The sequence below is a fragment of the Barbus barbus genome (genome assembly GCF_936440315.1).
Source record: "Barbus barbus genome assembly, chromosome: 47".
In the NCBI taxonomy this organism is placed as follows: domain Eukaryota; kingdom Metazoa; phylum Chordata; class Actinopteri; order Cypriniformes; family Cyprinidae; genus Barbus; species Barbus barbus.
Genome location: NC_136725.1, coordinates 18,439,675 through 18,464,328, shown reverse-complemented (window position 1 = coordinate 18,464,328; position 24,654 = coordinate 18,439,675). Strand labels below are relative to the sequence as shown.

Here is a 24,654-nt window from a genome sequence, read left to right as displayed (position 1 = left end):
AGTCATTGCATAGGTATGGAGATATATTTTTTTTAAAATCACGTTTATTTTTTATTGCTTTGTTGAAACTATAGGCTCATGTGCGGGGTTTAATGTTTTTATTCAATTTGAATATTTCACTTTTTTTTTTCAATTAAATCACAATTAGATATCTTCTATCTAAAGAATTATTAGTGGTTTACAGTAAATACAGGTACAATCAAATATGCTTCAAACAGTCCTTGATATTAAGCCACACAACTGTAGACTAACCATAATAAAACATGCATTTACAAAAAAGTTCCCCAATTATATTTGTGCACATATACACACACTTTATCTTACAAGACACGGCATTCTTTGATCTCCTTATGCTTCTTTTTATAACCGTGATGACTTATGTCAGAAATGATCTCCAGAAGTTGTTTCACCTGATGAGTGCATCTCTCGTTGTTGTTGTTAAATGCATAACATCTTGAATGGCAGGTTTTGATCAGTTCCTGAAGTTCTTTGTCGCTACCATTGATGTAATCGGTTAAAGTCTTGTTCTTCAGCTTCTCTTTACCCGTGAAAAGAATTACAGTCTTTAAAGTCACATCCTCGCCAAACTCTCTCTTCAGATGTGGAAGAACCTCTCTCTCACCCTCTGTGAAACGGCCAAGCTGCATAACCAGCAAATACACATCAGGCCCTGGCCGAGCGAGCTCTTTGCACTTCTTTATCTGTTCTTCCTGGTTTTTAAGGTCTTCATTAAAGAAATCTGGGGTGTCTATAACCCTAAGCCTCATTTCATAAACAGTTTCTTCTGCTATCTTGCACTCCTTTGTTACTGACACAGAACTGGCATGTGATTCAAAATGTTGCTTTTTTAGGATAGTATTTCCTGTAGCACTCTTCCCACATCCTGTCTGTCCCAGCAGCACGATGGTCAAAGGTTCTTGTGGATGTATCTTAACTGATGAGTTAGAATAGTTACAATTAGAAGATACAGTCCATGCTAACGGTTTCAGTTGTTATGTACTAATGACATGTTAAAATGTTTTCTAGTTGACAGGTTGAAGTCAAAGGCTTTGTTACCTGGTTCGTATGGTGGCACCATTTTGTCATCCATCCATCTGGAACAGAAACAGTGATTGATATTTGTACATTAATTCAATCCCTGCTGCTTATAACTATATCACATACCTTACTCGGTCAGTTTCTGATGTTTGGTTCTTGCTTTCTGTGTATTTCATCAGTTCTTTGATTAGTTCAGTATTCTTCATGTGTTTGCTATAAACGCACTTTCTGTTTCCACACTCCTTCAGAATGTCTTTTCTGAATGCCAGTGGTGTGTCCATTGATTTCGAAGAGGCCTTTTTATCACTGTTAACCAGCACAATTGTTTGTTCAACCATTTTCTGACCGAGCTTTTTCTTTAATTCAGTAAACATCTCCATCTCTTCTGGTGACACCATTCTGTCCTGGAGTACGAGGAGGAACACACGATGACCTGCATATGATGGCTTCAGCTCCTCCATACTGTCAGCTTCTGGATCTGATGAGCTTGGTTTATGAAAATGGTCTGGAGTGTTGATAATACAGACCTTCTTACCATCGACATTATCTACAATCTTCTCACAGCTGACCTTCTCTGATCGGAAATTATCTTTTTGAAAAATTGCGTTCCCCACAAGACACTTGTTGTTGCTTATCTTTCCCAGCAGGACCACTGTCAACATGTGCTTACTTCCAGATGTCAGACCACTTTTTGCTGTGATAAATTCAAACAAATTATTGAAAAAAACATACATCCTTCACAATATGAATGCAGAACTTAGTTGTTTGTAGGACACAAACACAGTGGTTTTCAACTGGTTTGGTGAAAGACCCAGATTTTACAATGGACAAGTAACCCAACGCCATACCAAATCCATAATTTATATTTAAATAGGTCATATTTTCCTAGTTTTGATTGTATGTATGCCAAATTGCTAAACACACTGATAGCATTTATGTTGTTATCATATGTTACTGCATGTTATCGTTTTTCGCATTTAGCATGTCTTTGGCCCTCAGATGTCTGCAACCCTATCAGAACATACCACCTGATAACCATTCATTTGATTGATCAGACACTTTTCATCATGATCGTGTACTTTTGGTAAATTTTAAACTTTTGTGAACAGCCCAGATCCTTAATCATTATGCTCCTTGTGGTTAAATAGGATATAAGGTGCATTATTTCTTACAATTTAATGAAAATTAAAAAAACAAAAAACTTAATGCAAGCATTCTCAATTCATTGAGCAAATACACCTCTGTGGTTGCTGGAAGCAATGTTCACACCCCATTGTGACACAAAATGCCAGCCAAAACATTGGGTATCTAGCCAGTTATAGTTGTGATTGAATAACAGTTTAGATTTGATGTGAAAGCCACATAAGAAAAGAAACAGCATGTTGATCATATTCTTTTAGATGACTGAGAAATCTGTAAGATATACCTTTGCTGTTTTCAGACATCCATGACTCTTCCTTTATTTCATTCATTTTTACATATGTATCAATCTCCTCATATATCCTACAGGATTAAGATTATGTTACAGGTTATATTATAATCTTAAAAGGTATTTATTGTTAAGTACACAGATTTCATTTTTTAAAATTGATTTAATCACTACTGTCGTACGTGTATCTTACCTCTCAGCAGGTGCGGAGTTGCTTGATTCTTTAACCAGCTTTTCATGTATTCTCTTCCATTCTTTCACTACCTGTATGGTCAGCTCATTATCTTTTTTCTTGTCATGAACACAAATTCTCTGTCCACACTCATCTAGTAGTTTTTTGAGATTCTCATCCGCTTGGTCATATAGTTCTCCAGACATTTTCTCCTGACTGTCAATTAGAACTACAATTGTATTTTCCACCATTTTCTCTCCAAATCTCACTTTCAGCTGGCTGAACATCTCCATCTCTTCGTGTGAGAGCTGTTTGTTCTGCAGTACCAGAAGAAAAGCACATGGCCCTGGATATAGGGCTTTTATCAATATATTGTCAGTTTCTTGATTTGGGTGCGATCTATGGAAGAGGTCTGGAGTGTTGATGATACAGACCATCTGATCATGTACTCTTTCCTCAGCTCTTGTACATGTGTCGTTTCCAGATATGAAACGGTTTACCTTTAGGATGGCATTGCCTATCATAGACTTATCATTGCTGTTCTTTCCCAGTAACACCAAAGTGATCTTGTCACCTCCACCAGAGTGCTCCACCTTTGCATTCTCCACTATAACAAATCACAAGAGTAATTCATAGCTTTTTGAAATCTAGCCATGAGGAAACTATATTTTGGATTATGATAATTTTAATTCACAATGTTTACAACATTAATTTGCAATTCACATATATTTGAGAAGAAATCCCTGTCCTTATTTAATTTAAGGCAATAAAGTATCAGATTGATGCCATTATTGCGAACAACTACCAGTTTTTGTGAAGTCAAGTCTAAACTACAATTGTACCAAAAATTAATTTGCTAAAATATATTTAATAAAAGGCATACTTACGTTGTAACATGCTGACTTGTATTACAAGATGCAGAGTCGAACGTGTCTCTAGCACTCAAAGACAGTTGTAAGTAAATGAAAGTGAAAAATACACTTGTCTTAAATGCATGAGAACAAAGGGCTTGTCCAAAATCTGGTATAACACGTTGAGTCACTAGTATGCTAGATAACAGTTGTTTGGCTTTTTGTTTATGCTGTTTGTACTAAAGGTAAAACATCCAAGCAATGGGTGCAGGAACATTTATGCACATAAGTTTACCGAACTCCAGTTTCCATCTATTATTTCTGTTATAGTCTTTTACTAGAAATTCTAGCAAAGAATATATTTGAACAGTGATTTATTTCAGATTCGTGATAGTAGTAAAATTGCATGAAGAAGTTGTAGGTGGTTGTGTTACATGTTTATTTATCTTTTAGTTACACAGACATTACAATGATTAAAACTCTTCTTTATGTATTCAGCAAAATCTGTTTTATGGCACAATTTCAGTCACACACGGAGTTGATTTGTAACTGATATATTCAGTTTTTGTCAGTTTCCTGCTTATCCTGCATGCTGTTCATTTGCCCTATAAGCTGTTCGACCAGCTCAGTGATTTTCACATTACTCCTGTAAACATAAATTGTCTCCTTGCACTCATCTAGAATCTTTTTGAGGGTCTTATCAGCTTCAAATTTCTCTCTTAAGTTACTTTCGTCGCTACCTATGAGCACAACAAGCATGTTTTCAAGCAGTTTCTTTCCAAATCTTTCCTTCAATTGGGCGAACATCTCCATCTCTTCCTGTGAAAGAGTTTTGTCCTGCAGTACCATGATGAACATACGTGGACCTGTGTATGATGGCTTCATCTCCTCCATACCGTCAACTATTGGATCTGGGCCTGGTTTATAGAAAAGGTCAGGAGTGTTGACAATACAGACCATCTGGTCGGCTACTCTAGCCACAACCCTCTCACATGTGGCTTTTCCAGCCATGAAACAGTCATGCTGGAGAACACTGTTCCCTATCAGGCACTTGTCATCGCTGTTCACTCCCAGAAGCACCATGGTGACGATCTTGCAGTCACCTCCAAATGGCTTGACATTCACACCCTCCCCTTATGAAAAAAAAAGTTTGGAATGAATAATTTTTCAATTTTTCAATTTTTTTTTTTTTTTTTAAAGAAGTCTCTTATGGTCACCAAGGCTGCATTTATGTGATCCACTGTAAAATAAAACCAGCAGTATTGTGAAATATTACAATTTAAAAGAGCTGTTTTCTATTTCAGAATTTTTTCCGGTGATGGCAAAGCTAAATTTGTCACATGATCCTAATATTTTATTTATTTATTTTTAACTATCAATGCTCAAAACAGCTGTGCTTAACAGTGCTGCTTAATATTTTTGAGGAAACTGTGATACTTCTTTTTCAAGTTTGTTTGATGCATAAAAAGTTCCAACAAACAGCATTTATTTGAAATGGAAATCTGTAAAAGACTTTGCTGTGAATTTCGGATCAATTTGATTATACTTTTAATACAGCTTTGTTGAAAATATTAATTTCTTTTCAAGAAAACAAAAAATATACTCACCATAAACATTTGAAAATAAGTTTACTTTCATAAAATACATTTTCAGTGCAGCATTTGGAGTTGGCCTAGATTCTAGAATATTAATCATTTCAGATAATTAAACACAAGTAAGCATTACCTGGCATTGTCGGTTGTTCTGTCTCCTCTTTTTCCTTCTGATGAGCATGCTTGTTCATGTCTTCATGTAATCTACAGGATAATGTTGAAGTTTAGGTAAAAAAAAGTCAGAAATCAGCTTTGTGAACAATGCACAAGACAATACCAAATGTTTTCCATTTGTAGAAGTGTACCTGCCAGGATCAGCTTCTAGTTCCTCTGATGTTTTTGTAATATGTATCAAAAGCTGTCTGACCAGATCTGAGTCTGCCGTATCTTTGCTGAAGACGCAAACTCTCTCGTCACATTCATGTAAAATCTTTTTGAGGTTGATATCCTCTATGTTGCAGGACTGTCTTGATGTCTCTTTGCTGTCGATCAACACTACAGTAATATTTTTTGTCATTTTCTCTCCAAATCTCTCCTTCAGTTGGGTGAACATCTCCACCTCTTCCCAGGAGAGCTGTTTATCGTGGAGTACAAGGAGGAACATGCGTGGACCTGTGTATGATGGCTTCATCTCCTCTATAGTGTTAGCTTCTGGTTCTTGGCACAGTCTCCAGAAAAGGTCTGGGGTGTTTATAATGTAGAGCAGCTCGTCCCTCATTCTTCCTAGAGCCTTTTGATACATGGACTTTCCTGGCTGAAAACAGCTATATCCAAGCATGGTGTTTCCTATCAGGCATTTATCAGTGCTGTTTTGACCCAGCAGCACTACGGTGACAACGCTGTCATCGTCTGAAACTGGTGCTGTTTTTGTTTCTTCTATGAAGATTTAAAATGGTTTGCCCACAATTAAATGCAATAGATCATTTTGAAGTAACAATATAGAAACTGGCAGAGAATATAAAGAATGTTCAGAAATTAGCAAAAGAACAAAATCTGTAAAAAGCTGATCAAAAAATAAAAACTGCGTTTTACCTTTTGGCATGTTGAATTTCCAGTCTGTTCTTCAGGTTGCGAGAAATGCCTCTGGTTATAGCTGTCGTGAGGCAAAGCATGAAAATAATGAGTAAATGAAAGTAAAAGCAAGTTTTGTACATATGCAAAAAAAAAAAAAAACAGGTGGCGTCACAAGAAAATATAGTACTAATAGGGTCACGCAAAAAATAGTTTCAGTCATTGTCGAGAGAAACTGTTTCTGAAGGAAATGGACTGTTCAAAGTGCCTATGCTGGTGCCGTTCTCCTATTCCACAAGGTTAGTGCTAAAGTTGTGTGCTACAAATTTTGACTTGGGTTGTTTATCATGGTTTTTAGTAAACGTCTGAAAGCTCATAACTGCTCAAACATTTATCATATAATTTAGAATTTTGTGAGTAAATGGAGAGTGTCTAAAGTCTATTGTCTATTTTTGTAAAAACATAAAATATGCATTAAAAATACAATAATATGTTAACTTTAACCAAAGCTGAAAAATAATTATATAAGTATATGACTTATTAATACAGTTGGAGGGATTTATTAATGAGTATTAATATGTGATGATGAGTATATAACTCACATAGTTTTGACGCACATCAAAAAAAAGAAAAAAAGGATTTGCATCATAAAGCTAAACTGCAGTTTTATACAATGCCTCAGGCATCCCCTGCTCTGTCTCTGTATCCACCAAGGCAGCTGAATTTGTCTGTACATGTTTCGTTATCTTTTTTTTTTTTTCATCCTTTGCTGTGTCGATAGGTCCACGACTTCGCATAGTATTGATTGGAAAAACTGGAGTGGGAAAAAGTGCTGTGGGAAACACTATCCTTGGTAGAGAGGTTTTTGAATCAAGCCCTTCTGCAAACTCTGTCACTGAGAAGTGCACAAAAGCAATGGTCTATGACCAAAGAGACATTTATGTGATTGACACACCCGGAATCTTGGATACCAGCAAATCAAAAGAACACATAAAAAAAGAAATACTGAGATGCATTCAGGTTTCAGCACCAGGTCCTCACGTGTTCCTGCTGGTGTTACAAATTGGTCGTTTCACTCCTGAGGAGCAAAGATCAGTCCATGCCCTGCAAGAGCTCTTCGGAGAAGAAGCTTCAAAATACATGATAGTGGTCTTCACTCATGGAGATGCACTCAATGGCAAAAAAATTGAAGACTATGTGAAAAACGGCCATGAAGGACTGCGTAGAGTGATCCAGAGTTGTGGTAGTAGATATGTTGTTTTTGATAACACTACAGGGAAGAGTCGAGTTCAAGTGGGGAGATTAATTGAGAAAGTTGATGAAATGGTGGCAGCAAATGGGGGAGAATGCTTCACTCAGGAAATGTTTATAGAAGCGGAAGAAAAGATTCAGCAACAGAGAGAGGAGAGAGCTGTTGCAGAGCTTCTAGAATATCAATTTAGCTTTCTTGGGATTCTTGACAACAGAGTTGCCTCATTCCAACAAATATTGATTGAAGGCCTTTATGAACAGTTGGCTTTTGATAACTTAAATCAGAGATCTTGGAAAGATGTGTAATATGAAAACTACTTTTGAACATAACTCATTTATGTCATGTTACAGAGTGGTGGAATATGATGTTATTTTGATTTGAATGTGCAGCGCATAGCAGAATGAATAATTATGCATTGAAGCTTGTGAATCTAATGTGAAGGTGTTCTGTAGCACTTTTTGGTTTCTGAACTGTTTTCAGAGACTTTATTTGAACTAACGTATTCAGTCGCGATATGTCTAAACTACTAAATGTGATGGTGTGACTGATTGCATCTGACGTTTGTTTTATGCATAAATACTAAGTTTTAACTCGATACAACAGATATTAGCAGTCGATCCAATTCGGGCAGAGAATACTGGCAAGTTTAATGTCAGTTAAATGTATGCCTGATATACTGTAATTACATTCATCAAAATCATTTTTAGATTTAATAAAGAATAAATTGTCTTTAATACTGTAGACATAAATGTATTACTGTCTTCATTCTTTCTTCTTGAAGATTAAATTTCTTCAGAGAAATCTGGATATTAATGTATAACAGTATTTTTTGTATTTTAAGATACGCTAATAATCAGTCATTCTCTGTATATGAAATAAAACTGTAAAAGTGTTAAATACAAGTAAAATGTTTCTACTGTAAAAGAAAGAGCTCTGGATGTTTTAATATGTAATGCGTTTGGACATCCCTTTTTGACCATACAAAAATAAAATAAATAACATGATTTTTAAAGCAATACTATCTAAGGATTCTTTTTTGGTTTTTGACTGGCTAGAAAATTTTATATTTGTACATTTATGCATTTGCTAGACCTTTTTATCCAAAACAGCTTAATTTGCACTCAAGATGTTTTTATTCAAGATTTAACCTTTTGAGTTCCCCCAGGAATTTTCTGTTAGTTCTTAGAAAACAGGTTTTAACCTTCGTGCTGTGCTGAAAATCCTTTACCTATTTTGGTATTTTTTTTTTTTTTACCTAATTTTGGTGCAAAAATTACCGGCCTTTTAAAATTGCTTGTAAATATCTTATAATAGAGTGTATTATGACCAAATCTTTGATTCAGTCTTTCTGTCAACTTGTTTTGTATTTCTTTGTGGAACTGTAGACCTTTGTAAACCTCATTGATCTGAGCAAATTCATTTCACATCAGTTTTTAAGTGAACAACACAGTATTAGTGGATGATTAAGGATAAATGAAATATTTAGTAAAATATTGCATAATGAAAATTTTTTAAGAAAAGCACAAAAGAAGATAGTTTGAAGAATGTGGGTAAATAAACTGTAAAAAATTATATTGATTTTTAACAGTAAAAGACTGTAAAAATGCTACAGTAAAAATCTGTTAAATGGTTAACAGTAAGTTTCCTTAGCCTACAGTGAATAATTGTAATTACATTTAATGTATAATGTAATTTTATTCCCTGAATTCCCTGCATGACACTTCATATTTGATGTTTTTTGTTGAAATGAACATGTTTCTTCTTAGTTTTTTTTTCTTATTAGTTGTGTACATTAGGGTTTTATCTTACATCTAATGTTCAATTAATGTTGTTCAATTAATGTTTATTGCATTATTTCAGTATCATGTGTGTTACCATGAAGGTGTTCAGTGTTTGTGTGAATGACACTGTGTGCACAGCCTATAGAAGTTTTTTCCTTCTCAGATTGTGAAAAAGCTATTTGTGATAAGCTTTGATTCATCATACAATTTTCTCTTCATCACCTGCTTTTGTTGGTTGTCAGTGTATTACAATGGTTCAAAACAGATATTAGTTCTTCTGTTACGGGTCGAACAAGACGTGAGACGTGCGGGTCCATATGCAAACTTTTATTTATAAACATAGTCAATTCACAGGCAGGGTCAAACGACGGCAGACAGGTATGGCACGGGCAAGACACAGAGTAATCCTAGGGCAAGCGTGGGTCGACGATCTGTGAACAATATCCAATAGGGCAAGGCAGAGAGATAATGCAGGTACACAAGCAAAGATCCAAACGAGGGGCAAACAGAGTCCAAACGGCAAGGCAAAGGGGTAAATCCAGGAAACTTGGGCAGGAATCAAACACAGGAAAACAGGCTAGGCAAGACTAGGAATGGCTTGGTAAAGTAGCTATCGACAGAGACTGTGATAACTGCTAAACAATACTCGGCCGTGACAGATAGGAAGTCCAAGGCTTATAAAGCGTGTGTGATTGGGTGATAGCTCTCCACTGTGAGTGTGATTAGTGTAATCAGCTGTGTGTGTGTGTGTCGTCAGTGCAATGGATGATGGGAAATGGAGTCCAATGTGCTGTATAGTGTGAAAGTCCATGTGGTGAGCGGGTGACCTCTGGTGGTGAACAAATGGAGGTTAATGGCCAGGATTCGTGACAACTTCAATAGGTTGGTATATTAACATTACATCAGTTAATAAAATATGGGTTTTTATTTAGAATTTTTGTAAATGTTTGTAAAACCAAAAATGTTGTTAGTAAATGTTTTTTTTTACGGTGAAGTTTTACGGCAACCACAGCTGCCGGTATTTTACTGTAAACATGACAGCATTTTTTTCTTTTTTTTTTTTACAGTGAACAGTTGATGACATTGACTTCTATAGTATTTTTGTCCATACTATGGAATTTAATAGGGACCATCAATTTTTCTTCAAAATATTTTCTTTTGTGTTCAGCACAAGAAAGAAACTCATACAGGTTTGGAACAACTTATGGTATGATTATGTAAACTATGTTCTAGAACACAAAAAAGAAAAGGGACATTTTCTTCAGTTAATGTTAACCGCTAACCCACTGAGCATAACAACAAACAGAAAAGGAAACAGTACACTTGTATGTGTTCTCTGCTGATCAGATATGCAAGATGTTTTTCAGAAGGAAGAAATTGTTCTGCATTTTTCTTATAAGGAAGAAATTCTGTTTTTTTGTATTTCTCAAAAGGAATCTTAATTATAGCAATAATTATAGTCAACCAGTCAAACTATAGTTCTCTTGCCTAAGTACATTCTCCAAAGTACATTCTCTTGCCGTCAGCTTAAAGGGAAACACATTTTGAGGCTTGAAACATCACAAACATGTATGTAGACTTGTGGGACCCCATTCTCTAAATATTTTGCCTCTGACTAACACATGATGTGCAAAGGGTAACATTCCTTCTACGCCTTTTATGAGTTTCAGAGTTTTTCGTTTTTTTTGGTTTGTTTGACCTATTTCTGTGTGACAGATGAAACGGTAATGAATTAGCCTTTTTGAAGAAAATACATATCTTTTATTTGTACTTCCACTTGATAATACATGCAACATAAAACTGATGTACTGTGTATTATTTGATTGTAGCAAAAATGAATTAATGTTTTAAATCAAGCTACTAGCACAGAACAAAAGACCGTGAATCAGTTGCCAGTGTCTACTGAATTCTGCAGTCTTTTTTCTCTGATTCCTTACAAAACGAGTAATGTTCTATGTCAGTATTTCCATTTTGCTTCTTCATTTCCAAAATCATCTCTAATACCCTTTCAACTTGTGAAACATTGTGGTCATTGTTGTTAAATGCATGACACCTTGATCCACAGGTTCTGATCAGCTCTTGCTGCTGTGTGTCAGTGTTTTTAATGTACTCTACTACAGTTTTCCCTCTTAATTTCTCCTTGCTAGTGAACAGAACAATGGTGTCTTTTACCACTTCTGCACCAAACGCTCTTTGTATGTTCTGAATTATTTCTCTCTCCCCATCTGTGTAACGGCCAAGCTCCATCACCAGTAAATACACATCAGGCCCTGGCTGAGCGAGCTCTTTGCACATCTTTATCTGTTCTTGTTGGTTTTTTAGATCTTCGTCAAAGAAATCTGGGGTGTCAATGACCCTGATTTTGATTCCACAAACAGTTTCCTCTGCTGTCTGGCACACCTGTGTTACTGGCACAGAACTGGCATATGATTCAAAATGATGCTTTCTTAGGATGGTGTTTCCAGTAGCGCTCTTTCCACTTCCTGTCTGTCCCAGAAGTACGATGGTCAAGGTGTTTTTCTTCTTGATAGCAGCTTGGTTACCTCCTTAAATATACAATAAAATAAAATGCTGCATGTCAAAAGAAACTGAATGCACAATAAAATAATTGTTATTTAATTTTGGTTTAAACTGCATCCTATCTGCTCTAAATTTATAAAAATGTGGTTCTTTTTAGATATCGATTTTCCTGGTTTGTACACTTGTAAAATAGGTCCAATAGTCCAATTTTTTCATCCATTACTTTTTTTCATCCTCATCTTGGTACCATGATCATATCAGGTAAAATCTTCTGTCTAAAGTCTTTCTATCTCCACCTCATGGAGAATGTGTTGGCATACAATATCGAAAATCTACTTTACTGGCTCAAAGTTCAAAGCCAGTTACATATTTATTTTTTTACATGTTGTGTGAAGTATTGAACAGATTTAAATATGACCAAGGCAAAGGCATTTAGCCCAAAACTTTGGTTGTTGGTTGTTTAGCCAAAAACAACTGATGTTACGAAAAAGAATTGGGATATTCTTGGAAGCATCAAACAAAATGGTAATTGTTGACCGTCTCCTGTCATTACGTGAAAAATGCTCCTCTAAAAGTCTAGAAAATTATTTTAGTGTGCATAAAACTTTCTTAGTATGATAGAAATGCATATTATACTATAGAAATGCAGATTGTTTTGGTTATCATCTTATTTTATAATGTAGAATTATAGGTTATAGTGGTATTATGGATGTTACTTGATATATGCTCTTGTGCCATTGCTTCTTGTGGTCTGCATGTCTCCCTTTCCACAGACGTGGAATAGTATCTCCCATTGGTATTATTATGAATTTTACCTGATATATCTTGTGTCATTGCTTCCTGCGGTATCCAGATCTCCCTTTCCACATACATGGATGAGCTGCAGTTGAGGAGAAAATGAATTAATCGATATATATGTTGTCTCTGGAATGGATACAATCATGAGGGTAAACTTCGATTTTTAGTATTACCTTTCATGCTCGTATATGTGCAACTCAGGCACACTCTTCCAACATGTAATCAGCTCTTTGATGAAGTCGGTTTGCTTCAGATTTGTGTTGAAATCACACATTTTCCTTCCGCTTTGACAGAGAACCTTTTTCAGGTGTTCGTTTGCTACCTTGTTTGGCCTTGCTGATGTCTTAGTATCGCTACTGACCAGAACTACAACAGTATTTTCCTCCATTTTCTTTCCGAACATTGGCTGAAAATGTGCAAATGTTTCTATATCCCTCTGAGAAACATGGTCACGTTGCACAACAAATAAAATCATACATGGACTCCTGGATGATGTCTCCATATACCTCTTAATTACAGTCTGAGGCTCATTAATAACTGTAATCCATTGGACACCTATCTGCAGTGATACCTCTTCGTCAAATGTGGACTGCTTTTGCAGGAAATGTTCAAACCCAAGAATATTATTTCCCACCAGACACTTACACCTGCTGTTTGCACCTAGCAGAAAAATGCCTCCACAGAACTCATGGCCATCTCCTGTAAAGAAGTCCGCATTTGTTAAGATTAGTTAATGCATACCTAATTAGCTAACATGAATTAATGAGCAACATTTTTAGTTCAAAATACATTTACATTAAAATATGTGTTCCCTTGGAATCTGACCTAAGACATTTCTAGATTGCTAGTACCACTGAGTTAAAACTGAGCTCTAACTCTACTTTACATTTACATTTTTACATTTATGCATTTAGCAGACACTTTTATCCAAAGCGACTTACATTGCATTCATGTTACAGTTTTTACATTTTATCAGCTCTTACCTGATGTTATTTTAGATGACATCAGTTGAGCCTCAGAACATGCTGAAATCTATAAATGTTTCAAAGATTCTCACTATTTAGCCTTAGCTTTGTAAAATTAAAACATATTAGAAGCTTACCTTTTGACATACTGAAATCAGCATAAAGTTTCAAAATATTTCACACAAAAAAAAAGCAGACAAAAATTCAGACTTTTTTTTTTTTTGAAAGAGAATAAAGCGTTTGCAGTAACTGAAAGTGAAAATCCAGTGAGGATTTTTCTGAACACCGAAAAGGGGTGGATCACCATAAACACATCAATACTCACTAAACTCACTATGTTACATTATGTGTGTGTATACACACACATATAAGAGTATACAGTAGATGTGTATAGACTATAAAGTAAGAGGGAGAGAGTGTGTGAGAGAAAGCAGTATACTTGAATTGAACATCACTTAAGCATTTCGTTTATTTATAATCTTCCATTTCAGATACAAAGTTAATTAAAAACTAACTAAAATGTAAAGTGTGTGCATGTGTGATCTACTGTTTTTTTTATGTTTTTGTTCCCTCCATAAAATGTAATTAATTCTTATAAATTTTTTATTTTGATTTCCCGGTCGGGGGGGGGGGGGGGAGTTAAATGTGAATTTACATTTTAGGTTGAACTATCAAAGTACTACAAGGTGAATCGTGTCATTTTTGTGCCACTAGTGGCGAAAATGTTATTGCACAGATAATTATAGTTTCTAGTTTTCTGAGCTAGAAACTGGCATGCCTAAAAGCAGTTCAGTGTGTTGAGAGCACCATGTACCCCCAGAGTTTTTTTTTATTTATAAATTTCTAATCCCTATCAAGTGTGCCTCACACATCATGAAAGTGAAGCCAAAACATTCTGCCCCCTGGTGGCTAATTGCAGTATAGGTCATAAACACCACAGTCTCCATATACTGTACTGTAAACAAATGGGACCTTAGCCAAACTAACTAAACTAAACTTGTATTATTATTATTACTTTAAATACAGTCTATAGTCTCTATATTTATAACTTCCCTTTAATGTCAGGATTTCCACAGTCACTGAAAACTGGTTTCCAGACCTGGAAAAGTAATGTAGATTTATAGTTATTAAAGTACATATGCATGTGTCTATGCTCAGCAGTTAAATATTTAGGGCCAGATTTACTAACAGCTTATTAACAACTTTTCACTCCTATCAGTGGTTCAGTTCAGTTCAGTTCAGCTTTATTGTCCTTGTATTAAAATACAACGAGATTACAGTGCAACTCCCTTTAGTGCAATTTAAAAACACATAGTACAACATTAAAAACACAACAGGACATTACATAATAAGTTAGTAAAAGTAAAAAAGGGTATACAATTATAAATATAGAAGCATGACCATAAATAATTAATCAGTTGTTGGATTATTTAGTGTTCTTATGGCCGTGGGAAGAAACTGTCCCTGAGTCTAGAGGTTTGAGTCTTAATCGATCTGTAGCACCTACCTGAGGGTGTTAGTGAGGTGCTACTGAAGGTGGGCAGGGGTGCAGCCAGTCTGTTTTCTTCAAAGTGGGCAAAGAAAATGTTTAGTTCCTCTGCCAGCAATGCATCAGTGTGGAGCGGTGTAATATTACAACCCTTATAGTTAGTCATGTGCTGTAACCCCTTCCATGCCCTCCATAGATCCCTATCAGTGTAATGCCCCTCAATCTTTTGTTTTATAACTTCTTTGCAGCTTTAATGCCCCTCTTCAAATTCGCTCGGCCCATGCAAAACTGTACTCTATCCCCAGGTCTATGCAATGGTATACGGTCACATATGAGAGTTCGGACTTCCCTCGTCATCCATGATTTTTGTTTCTGGAAGATCTAAAGATTCTCAGTACAGAATGAGATGTTTTTCAGAACAGCACGTGCATATTCTTCCAGGTCCTGAATTTCAAAAACACGCCACTCTGTGCTAATGAAACAGTCTTGTAGCTGTGAGAGAGCATTTTCCGGCCAAGTGCTGATTAGTCTTCTGATGGGCTTTGTTTGTCTACTACGATTTATGGGATTGCAATTTTGTGCTAATTTGCCCTGTTTTATACATCTTGTCCTTAATTGTATAGATTATGCTCTTTGTGATCTCTTGGAATGATTGTTAAAATCATTATTTAGTCTTTCGAATGATGAGAAATTCATGGAAATTAATAAAATGTTAAGATTCATGGTAAATATTCACTGATCAGCCACAACATTAAGTCCACTTGCTTAATATCATGTGATGCCAAAACAGCTCTGATGCGTCTAGACTTGGACTCCACAAAACCTCCAAATGTTTCCTGTGGTATCTGACACCAAGAGAGTGGCAGCAGATCGTTTAAATAAAACAGGAGTGACAGTAACAGATGTTATATAGTTAAAAGTCACTCCACAGAACATAATATAATCAGATAAACATGCAAAGTTTAGGCCTATCTGCACAACAAATTGTGGCATTTGTTTACAACTGAAGATTGCACTTCAGAATTTGGTTTACTTCAAACCAATTCAGCATCTATGGAAAGTGCTGAACCAACAAATCCAACCCATGGAGCCTGACTGCGCAGTTTGCAACTTAACCCACTGTTATGTATTTGACTGGTCATGTGACCTCAGTTTAACCAATGAAAGGTGGCCTGCCATATATGACCCTGGACCACAAAACCAGTTTTACAATTATTTGAAAATCTGGAATCTGAGGTAGCAAAAAAATCAAAATATTGAGAAAATCGCCTTTAAAGTTGTCCAAATAATAGTTTTGTATGTATAAATATTTGTACGTTTTATTTACTCATAAATTCAAATTATACAAATGACACTGACTACTTCAGAAAATATCGTGTTGCACATTATGGATTTTCTTATGTCCTTACATTCAGTTATCATTTATGCACACTCACGTTGTTCTAAATCTGTGTAACTATTTCTACCGAGGAAAAATAAAATTTTTAAAAAGAAAAAAATGATAAATTAATTATTGCAAATATATGATTTTGATTCCTGGGAAAACAAATGCTTGATATGAATCTAATTTTTTTTTCATCATATCAAATATGAGGTGACGTGTGCAATGTCTGTGCCACCGACGGGCAAAATGTTGATGCAAAAATAATTATATTTTCTAGTTTTCTGAGCTAGAAATGAACATGCCTAAAAGCAGTTCAGTGTTTTGACAGCACCATGTACTCACATCGTTTACCCATGAATTTATATTTGTCTCTATCATGGGTGCTTCTCAAACGGTCAGCTGCATCCTACAGAGGCTGCGTCCTTCCTAGTTCAGTCCTTCAGAGTCTTGTAGGCTATAGTCCTCCTCGGCATTAAACGCTAGAATGAAACAGTCTAGTAAGTGCGCGTGGCTACGTCACGTATATCCCCGCCCTCACCGTCATGGCATGAACACACTAATAAAACATGGTTTTGTAAAAATACTTTGTATTATAAATCTTTATATTATTTGGCTATTAATGCAATACAATGAATCCCAGCTGTCTACAGCTGTCTACCCTGTGGCTTAAATTATTGGCAGTTTAGTGTTTAGTAAGTAATTGACACCAAAACAAAAGATAACCTCTAACCTTTCGTATCCAAAAACATTATTTTTGTCTTACCCTTCATAATAAATTTAGACAAGCTTAGTACTGACTCATTTGTCATCATTTAATTTTCATGAAATGGAATGGGTACAAAGGATTGTGGGTGATTGGAGGTTGCGAAGGTCCCACGCATCCTTTAAATTCAACTGGATGAAGGACGCGAAACAAAGGCTGCCTTCCAAGGATCCTTCCGATTGAGATGGCCTTCAGCGATGTTTGATGATGTGGCAGTGGAGATATGCAGCCTTCCATTTGAGAAGCACCCCATGTATGCCTCACACGTGCTGAAGCCAGAATGAAGCCAACACGTTTTGATCGTCCCCCTGGTGGCTAGTTGCAGTATAGGTCATAAACAGTAGCCTCTTCATGTAAGCAAATTGAATGTGAGCCAAACTAATAAAGTTAGTCGATTTTTTTTTTTTACAGTATTTTCATAACTGTGATAGAAGTATTATACAATCAGAAAAAAATACTCCCTTCACCTTTAATGTCAGGCTTCCCACAGTCACGGAAAAACCTGGATTTATTGTTTTAATGTTCTGATTTCCAGACCTGGAAAAGTAATAGAAATGTATAGTTATTATAGTAAATATATGTGCCTCTGTGCTCAACTGTACATTTTTTTTATGGCCAGATTTACTATCAGCTTACTAATAACTCATTTGTTTAGTAAGCCTGGTCTTTAATTGTGTAGATTACACTCTTTGTGATCTGTTTGGAATGGTTTTTAAAATCATTATTTAGTTTTCCGAATAATTGAGAAATTCATGGAAGTTAATACAATGTTAAGATTAATGGTATACAATGATCATATACACTGATCAGCCACAACATTAAAACCACTTGCTTAATATCATGTGGGTCTCACTTGTGATGCCTAAACAGCTCTGATATGTCTAGGCATAGACTCCACAAGACCTTTGAATTTGTCCTGTGGTATCTGGCACCAAGACATTGGCAGCAGATCCTTTTAGTAGCAAGATGCAAAGACGGGTCCAGCACATTCCATAGATGTTCAATCGGACTGAGATATGGGGAATTTGGAGGCCATGCATTACCTTTAACCCTTTGTCATGTTAACTTTTGCAGTGTGTCAGGGTGCATTATTCTGCTGAAAGAGGCCTCTGTCTTCCTTCTCATAGAAATCCTGCTGCCATCTTGACTGGCAATTGACGCGTACCTTTTTCCCAAGGAGCACATGTGTTCCTAAGTTGAAAAATTTAGGAGTGCATTAAAAAAAATTTGCACTCAGTGGAGTGCACTCAGTACCGCTCAGTGGAAACGAGCCATAAGGTTCCATTTGTTAACATTAGTTAAAGCAGGTTAACATGAACTAACACAATAGCTAATTTTTGCAGTAGTTAATATTCTTTGTTAATGTTCATTAATAAAAATACAACTATTTATTGTTAATGTTAGCTCCATTGAATAATATTAGCAGACACAACTTTTGATTTCATAATGTAGTATTAAAAGTTGAAATTAAAATGAACTAAGATTAATAAATGCAGTCACTGGCTGCGTCTGAAAGCCTAGGCAGCTGACTTTGCAGGCAGCGTTTTTGCATGAAGGCACCTCATGAAACTGATTTCGGACAGGCTTCTGAGGTAGCGTAATGGTTTAATGATCTACAACAAAATAGAACAAGTTTTGGTGATAACTAAATTAATATTTAATTACTATAATACTAATTTCTCGCTAGAAATCAAAAGTGCAAAACGTCAGAAATATACATTTACACACAAACTAACGACCAAACGCAACTTTCAGACGCCATCTTTATTTTTTAGCTCAACTGTCATGGAATGGAACGCACAGAATTGTGGGATATCAAAGGCAGCGAAGGATACATCTATGCTGCCTTCGAAATTCGATCAGAAGACAGTACCTTCATTGACAGGAAGTAAAGCAGAATTTGGATTCGGACGTGCCTTGCTGCCTTCCTGCCTTGGAGGCAGCATTTTAGAGCTTTCGGACGTAGCCACTGTTATTTCATGTTAACTAATGTTAATGGAACCTGTTAAGTGTTACCGAACAATAAAAATGATATATATATATATATATATATATATATATATATATATATATAAATCTAGAACTGGAAAAGTCATGGAAAAATAACTGAAATTCTGTAATGTGAATGCTGCGTGTATGAGATCCCTAGAGAAAAGAAGGTAGGTGAATAAGTAATCGTCGGCTTCATCATCTCTAAGAAGAAAAGGACGAATATTTGAGTAATGCTGTCAAACTCCATCATGAAGATGTGTTAAAAGGAAAAGAGAGCCAAAGGCCAACCTGGTCTTCAGTGTTCTCTGCACTAATGGCATAATGATTCTCTTGTGACCAATCAACACTTTTACCTTTTTTGGTCCATGTTATTTATCTGACAAAAACATGTAATGCTCTAGAGAGGCTATTAGCACTTATCACAAAAGTTTGGCATCCATAATGATGTCTGCTCCTTCAATGTAAAATTAAGTGTCTAAAGAAAAAATGAGAGGGACAATTCAGCCTTGTCTCTAGTGTCCTATGTACTTGCCTTATGATGCAATCATTTTGTGAACTCTTTTGTGACCAATCATCACTTTTACCATGCCCTGTTTTTTGTTAAAATGTGTAACTCTCTTGAGAGTCTGTTTGCACTTGTCACAGACAATTGTCATCTGTAGTCTAATTAAACTTGCTGTTGAAGCCTAACAATCAGAGGTGCAATGTAAACTGACTTGACTGATGCAACCAGAGCTATTGTGAAGATTGTAGATGAGATCCCTTCCCATTGGGAGTGGGTTACTCATCATTACACCAAAACACTTTTGTTTGTCTTGTACAATTTAATATATGGTTTCAATGACTTTGGAATACTTGGCAGAAAAAGATGTGTACATAAACACACGAGTCAATAATGTCAGCTACAACTAGTAAATGTAAAGTTTAAACTTGTTTCTCTCTTTATTTGTTTGTATAGTACCAATATTGGTCTGTTTGTTAGATGGTCACAATGTGTTATTGAAAGTGTGTTTATGCTTGTAGTTTTATTTTTTTATCCAGACCAAATAAGAAAATGCACTTAGTCCTGGTTCGCTTAGCATCCGCACTAACATTTTTTTAACAACACACCTAAAGATACAAAACAAAGGGCATAAGGCTACAGTCACAACCTGATTGGACAGCTTGTATGATCTATATTTTGTAAACTTACCGAACATCCAAAACTGCTGTGTGCTGGTCTAAATGTGCTTGTTGTATGTGGTCCATTTGGTGGTATTTTACCAGCTGATAACTCGTGTAGAAATTTGGAGAAAATATGTAAGGGTCAAACCAGAAATTCATACACACACGGATCAGCTGTAAGGAGACTGTGGTTTCGACACCTGTACCAAACTTTAATGGGCAACATAGCATAGTGAGATTTTGTTTTATGGGAGACAATATTGTGTTATTTTTCAAAGGCAGCCAAATGCATATGAAGCTCAAAGCAGGAGAAAGTGTAGTTGAACAGCACGAGCCCCTTGCTGTTGTTTGTGCAACTGCGAACTTCATAAGAACAAAACATATATTTTGCTTTATTGGTGGCAAGCAAGATGGCCTAATGGCTCTATAGAGTACTCGTGGATTGACATGGAACTTGTAGTTCATTCAGTGAGTCATCTGTTGATTCAGAAGCTGCTTTGATGGATTTGTTGAGTTAATTCACTAGGCTGATTCAACGTTCTTCAACACGCTTGTGTCAGACAGCATGCAGTTACTGCATTGAGCACTTTTTTGTGGCTTTAACCTTCTTTTTAACACTAAGGATGTCCTGTGCTTTTCTCATTCATGCGTCTTGCTTTCACTCTAAATGTGCATTTTATTGCATTTGTGTATCTGTTTTGTTTGTATATTTGCTTTGGTTTGATGACAGTATGACGGTAATGCAAAATGTACAATGATGTGACTATAATTTTGTGCAAATTTTACTTGTCCAAAGATTTTCCAAGGACATGTCAAAACTATTTAATGTCTAACGCTTCATGTCTTTTTAAAGTCTGTTTTGGTCTGCTTTACTGTGCAAAGGCTGAAGAACTGTGATGTGGTGTGATGGGGAAAATTCACCTTGCAACTGAGTGACAGACGTTGTCTGACGAGAAAATGTAATAGTTTTTGTAATGTTCAAATGGCGTTTCAGAGATAATCTTTAATTTAAGTGACAGACTTATCATTGAGCCCTGAGGATTTTTTCTGTTGCCCTAGGGGGACCAGTGGTTCCAATGTCTTAAATATGCGACAACAACAAAAGAGATCAACTGGATGAACAACTACAGATTAGTATACGTTATACTGTATGTGATCATTATATTGGACAATTATTAAGCTTTTCATGTTCCCTGTTTTCCTAGTAGTGCCTCTAGATATTTAAGCTATGGACAGCAGTTTTGGTGGGCTGTTCATTAAAAGAGCCCTGTCTAGTTTGTCCAGGCAAAACTTCTTTCAATGGGTGGTGCTGTAAGCAATGAATCTGGATCTAGCTGGCCAATTTACTTTCTTTAAACTGACTTAAGGTATACAGGTCATGGAAACTGAGGTCATTGTACGACCCTATGAAATCAGTTTTATTTTTTCCCAAATTCTGTTTTTTTTTTTTCTGGATACCCATTTTCTAGACTTTGTTTTAATGGTTAAATTAAATTGTATTTATTTAGAAAGCATGTCTAATTAATTGAAATGAAACTTACAATTAACCAGCTATTAAACAGCGATTTATTAGAAGTTTAACAAAAATTACATTTTTAAGGCCCTATGAAATATGTATTATTTTTCTGCTAAATCAATTCTGGTAAATATTCCTTTAAAATAATGTTTAAAAATAATTTTATTACTAGTGCTACATAAAGTAATATTTCTGTCACAGATTCTTCAAGTTAAACTGAACTTTTATTTTGACAGGTTGCTGTAAAAACCTTTAGGTTTCTGTTTGTACATGATATGACGATAGCTTTACTCAAAAGAAATGGTAAAATCCTCATAAAGTGACTCCCAGAGCAGCTCTAGAGATTGTTTGTGTTCATGTTTGCTTATTGGTGTGACAGAGGCTGAAAGCACAGCGAGCGTCACATGTTTTTCGGTATGTGTGTAGTAAACTGCGCCATTCATGCACACAGAGACATGCAGAACATGTAGGATTAATATTTAAATTGTATTTTTGTGGATTATTATTTACAGACACTAATACATATTGCAGTTTGATTTAAATGTAGTGACCTAGTTTTGGTGTATCAATCCAAACTTTGGCAAATTACGTGACATGCACAGTAAATTCTGTTTTTATGAATGAATTCCGCCCGTGTTTTCCGCTTTGCGGAAATCATAGGGCCCTGTCACTGTTGAAGGTCATATTGTTATTGACTGATTTGACAAATTCACTATTCAAATAGTTGATTTCAGTTAATTAGTATTTTTTTAATATGCTGAAATATATGATAATGCTTGAGCTCAGAAAAATCATTTAATATTATATTGATATATTGACACTACCTCCATAGGCAGCTCACTAGGTTTTGGAACAGACCTATTGTTTTAAATTTTTCCTCGTCTAAAGCTGATGTAAAGCTGCTTTGACAATTTGCATTGTTAAAAGCGCTATACAAATAACAGTGACTTGACTTTTATTAAAGAATGCTAATAAGATTATTTTTTGGAAATCCTCTTGATGATTTGTCTACGAATTATATAAATATTTTTGTATACGTCACATGATTAGAAAAAAAGTTATGTTGTGAAATAAATGAATTTGGATGTTTAGAGATTTTTAATGATAAAATGTGTTACAAGGTCCACGTTAGAAATTTCGACATGCTTGCAGTGTTGACTGTGCTTCCTGATAAAGAATGAATGTAAAAGGGAATCCAGCAAAGCAGGTGAACAGTCACAATCTGCAAAGCCTTTGCAATTTTACATGGAGGAATGTTGTTTCTAAAGTATTACACAATCTTTTTACGCACTCTTTCACAGATTGGAGAGCCTCTGCCCATCTTTACTTCTGAGAGACTCTGCCTCTCTATCCCTTTTATGTTACAGGCCTGATGTCAATTAACTTAATTAGCTGCTAAATGTTCTCCCAGCTGGATCTTTTCAAAATTGCTTGCTTTTTCAGCCCTTTCTTGCCCCAGTGCTAACTTTTTTGAGACCTGTTGCAGGCATAAAAGTTGAAAACTTCTCAGTTTAAACATTTGTAATGTTATCTATGTTCTATTGTGAATAAAATATTGGCTTATGTGATTTGAAAGTCTTTTAATTTTAATTTGATTGAAATTTAAAAACGTCCCAACGTTTCCGGAATTTGGGTTGTACATTTAACCAGTTTAATATGGAGAGGCACTGAAATGTAAACCTTCGTTTGTGTTTTTGACTTACATCGTACATGACGTGAGAACGTAATATAGATATATACAAAATATAGATACAGACTAACATAAAACAACACACAACACACAACGTAAAACAAGCTTAGTACAAAAGACAGCAAAAAACAAACAAACAAATACATAATTTTGTATAATTTTACATAAATCACACTTATTTATAGGTTGGGAGTGTTGAGTATTGTGGGTGTTGAGGGTATTAATGTCTTTGTGAAGTATTTTCTCCTTCCCTCCTTCTCCCCTCTTCCTCTTCCCAATAATGATAATGATGATGATAATAATAATAATAATAATGAGAATAATTTCCATTGACAAGGATAGCCACATACAGATCCTGGGGGAAGACAGGGACCCGATCTGCAAACACACCTCCATCCAAAATCCAACACACAAACCAAGCACACCCGACTTAGGATTCAGGATTCTTTCCTTTCTCTCCCTTTCCCCTTTCCATCTCCCCTCCTTCTTTCCTCCGCCTAATTCCTTTTTTCCTTTTCTCCTCAGTTCAGAGCAGTTCACTATTTATGCTTGTACATTAGCATTGACTTACTAACTGTAACATTAGTTTTAGCAAGAAATACCTTGCTGACGCACAAGATGACATTAACGTTCTGTTTGAGCAGATGAAAATTGTAATTAATGAGAGGATGGCAACCAGAAAATGAATGTTTTCTTCATTGGGATTAGGGTTGAATGCTTAGGGACATTTTTGCTGTTTTGTTTTGGTTTAGGAAATATAATAAAATTAATTATATTGCCTATCCTCTCAGGATTCCTGGAATCAGTGTTACCCCAGGCACATAGTTTTTCTTTTGTAGCATAAACACCATCAAACCGATGAAAGCTTCGGATCTTCCAATGTTTCTCTATGGCGCTGAAACCTAAAGATGTCCAAGTTCCAGTCCCTGTGCAACTGATGCTCGACTACCATTGGCTCATCTGTGTTCGATGAGAGGGGCTTACTGATAGGTCAATTGTCAAATTACTTAAGAACTAAAATGCTCAACAACTATTATTTATTTATGTATTTTACTTTCTTGTGGCAGGACCAGTAAAAATTTTGGAATGGCACGTAAAAGTCCTTGGCGTTTAACCCTGAAAAAAATTCAAAAGTTGAATTACTGTCACGATGTACATTTTTCCTCATTCCTCAGTGACGAATAACAACAGTTTTTGTCATTGATTTCATTGTCAAAATGATCAACATGTCTCTGCACCACTGATAT

The 24,654-nt window shown here is 35.6% G+C and overlaps 4 protein-coding genes across 4 annotated transcripts; 1 reads left to right on the top strand and 3 right to left on the bottom strand.

The window, feature by feature from the left end:
* Positions 1-34: 34 nt before the first annotated feature.
* On the bottom strand, positions 35-3,600 carry LOC306866137 (GTPase IMAP family member 8). The gene is made up of 6 exons (XM_079411192.1): positions 3,527-3,600; positions 2,661-3,246; positions 2,465-2,541; positions 1,165-1,732; positions 1,057-1,094; positions 35-934 (listed from the first exon to the last, which is right to left on the bottom strand). The coding sequence occupies exons 1-6, from the start codon at positions 3,534-3,536 to the stop codon at positions 321-323; spliced, it is 1,893 nt and encodes a 630-aa protein (XP_079267318.1). The 5' UTR covers positions 3,537-3,600; the 3' UTR covers positions 35-320.
* A 309-nt stretch (positions 3,601-3,909) lies between these two features.
* On the bottom strand, positions 3,910-6,192 carry LOC306866138 (GTPase IMAP family member 8-like). The gene is made up of 4 exons (XM_079411193.1): positions 6,115-6,192; positions 5,388-5,958; positions 5,216-5,286; positions 3,910-4,623 (listed from the first exon to the last, which is right to left on the bottom strand). The coding sequence occupies exons 1-4, from the start codon at positions 6,122-6,124 to the stop codon at positions 4,049-4,051; spliced, it is 1,227 nt and encodes a 408-aa protein (XP_079267319.1). The 5' UTR covers positions 6,125-6,192; the 3' UTR covers positions 3,910-4,048.
* A 124-nt stretch (positions 6,193-6,316) lies between these two features.
* On the top strand, positions 6,317-9,043 carry LOC306866140 (GTPase IMAP family member 7-like). Its single transcript, XM_079411194.1, has 2 exons — positions 6,317-6,392; positions 6,875-9,043. Exons 1-2 carry the CDS (start codon positions 6,344-6,346, stop codon positions 7,648-7,650), a joined length of 825 nt encoding a protein of 274 aa, XP_079267320.1. The 5' UTR covers positions 6,317-6,343; the 3' UTR covers positions 7,651-9,043.
* Positions 9,044-11,025: 1,982 nt separating this feature from the next.
* Positions 11,026-12,718, bottom strand: LOC306866240 (GTPase IMAP family member 2; the record flags this gene model as incomplete). The annotated part of the gene is made up of 3 exons (XM_079411338.1): positions 11,026-11,672; positions 12,462-12,526; positions 12,618-12,718. The coding sequence occupies 3 exons, from the start codon at positions 12,716-12,718 to the stop codon at positions 11,026-11,028; spliced, it is 813 nt and encodes a 270-aa protein (XP_079267464.1).
* Between the last annotated feature and the right edge of the window lie 11,936 nt (positions 12,719-24,654).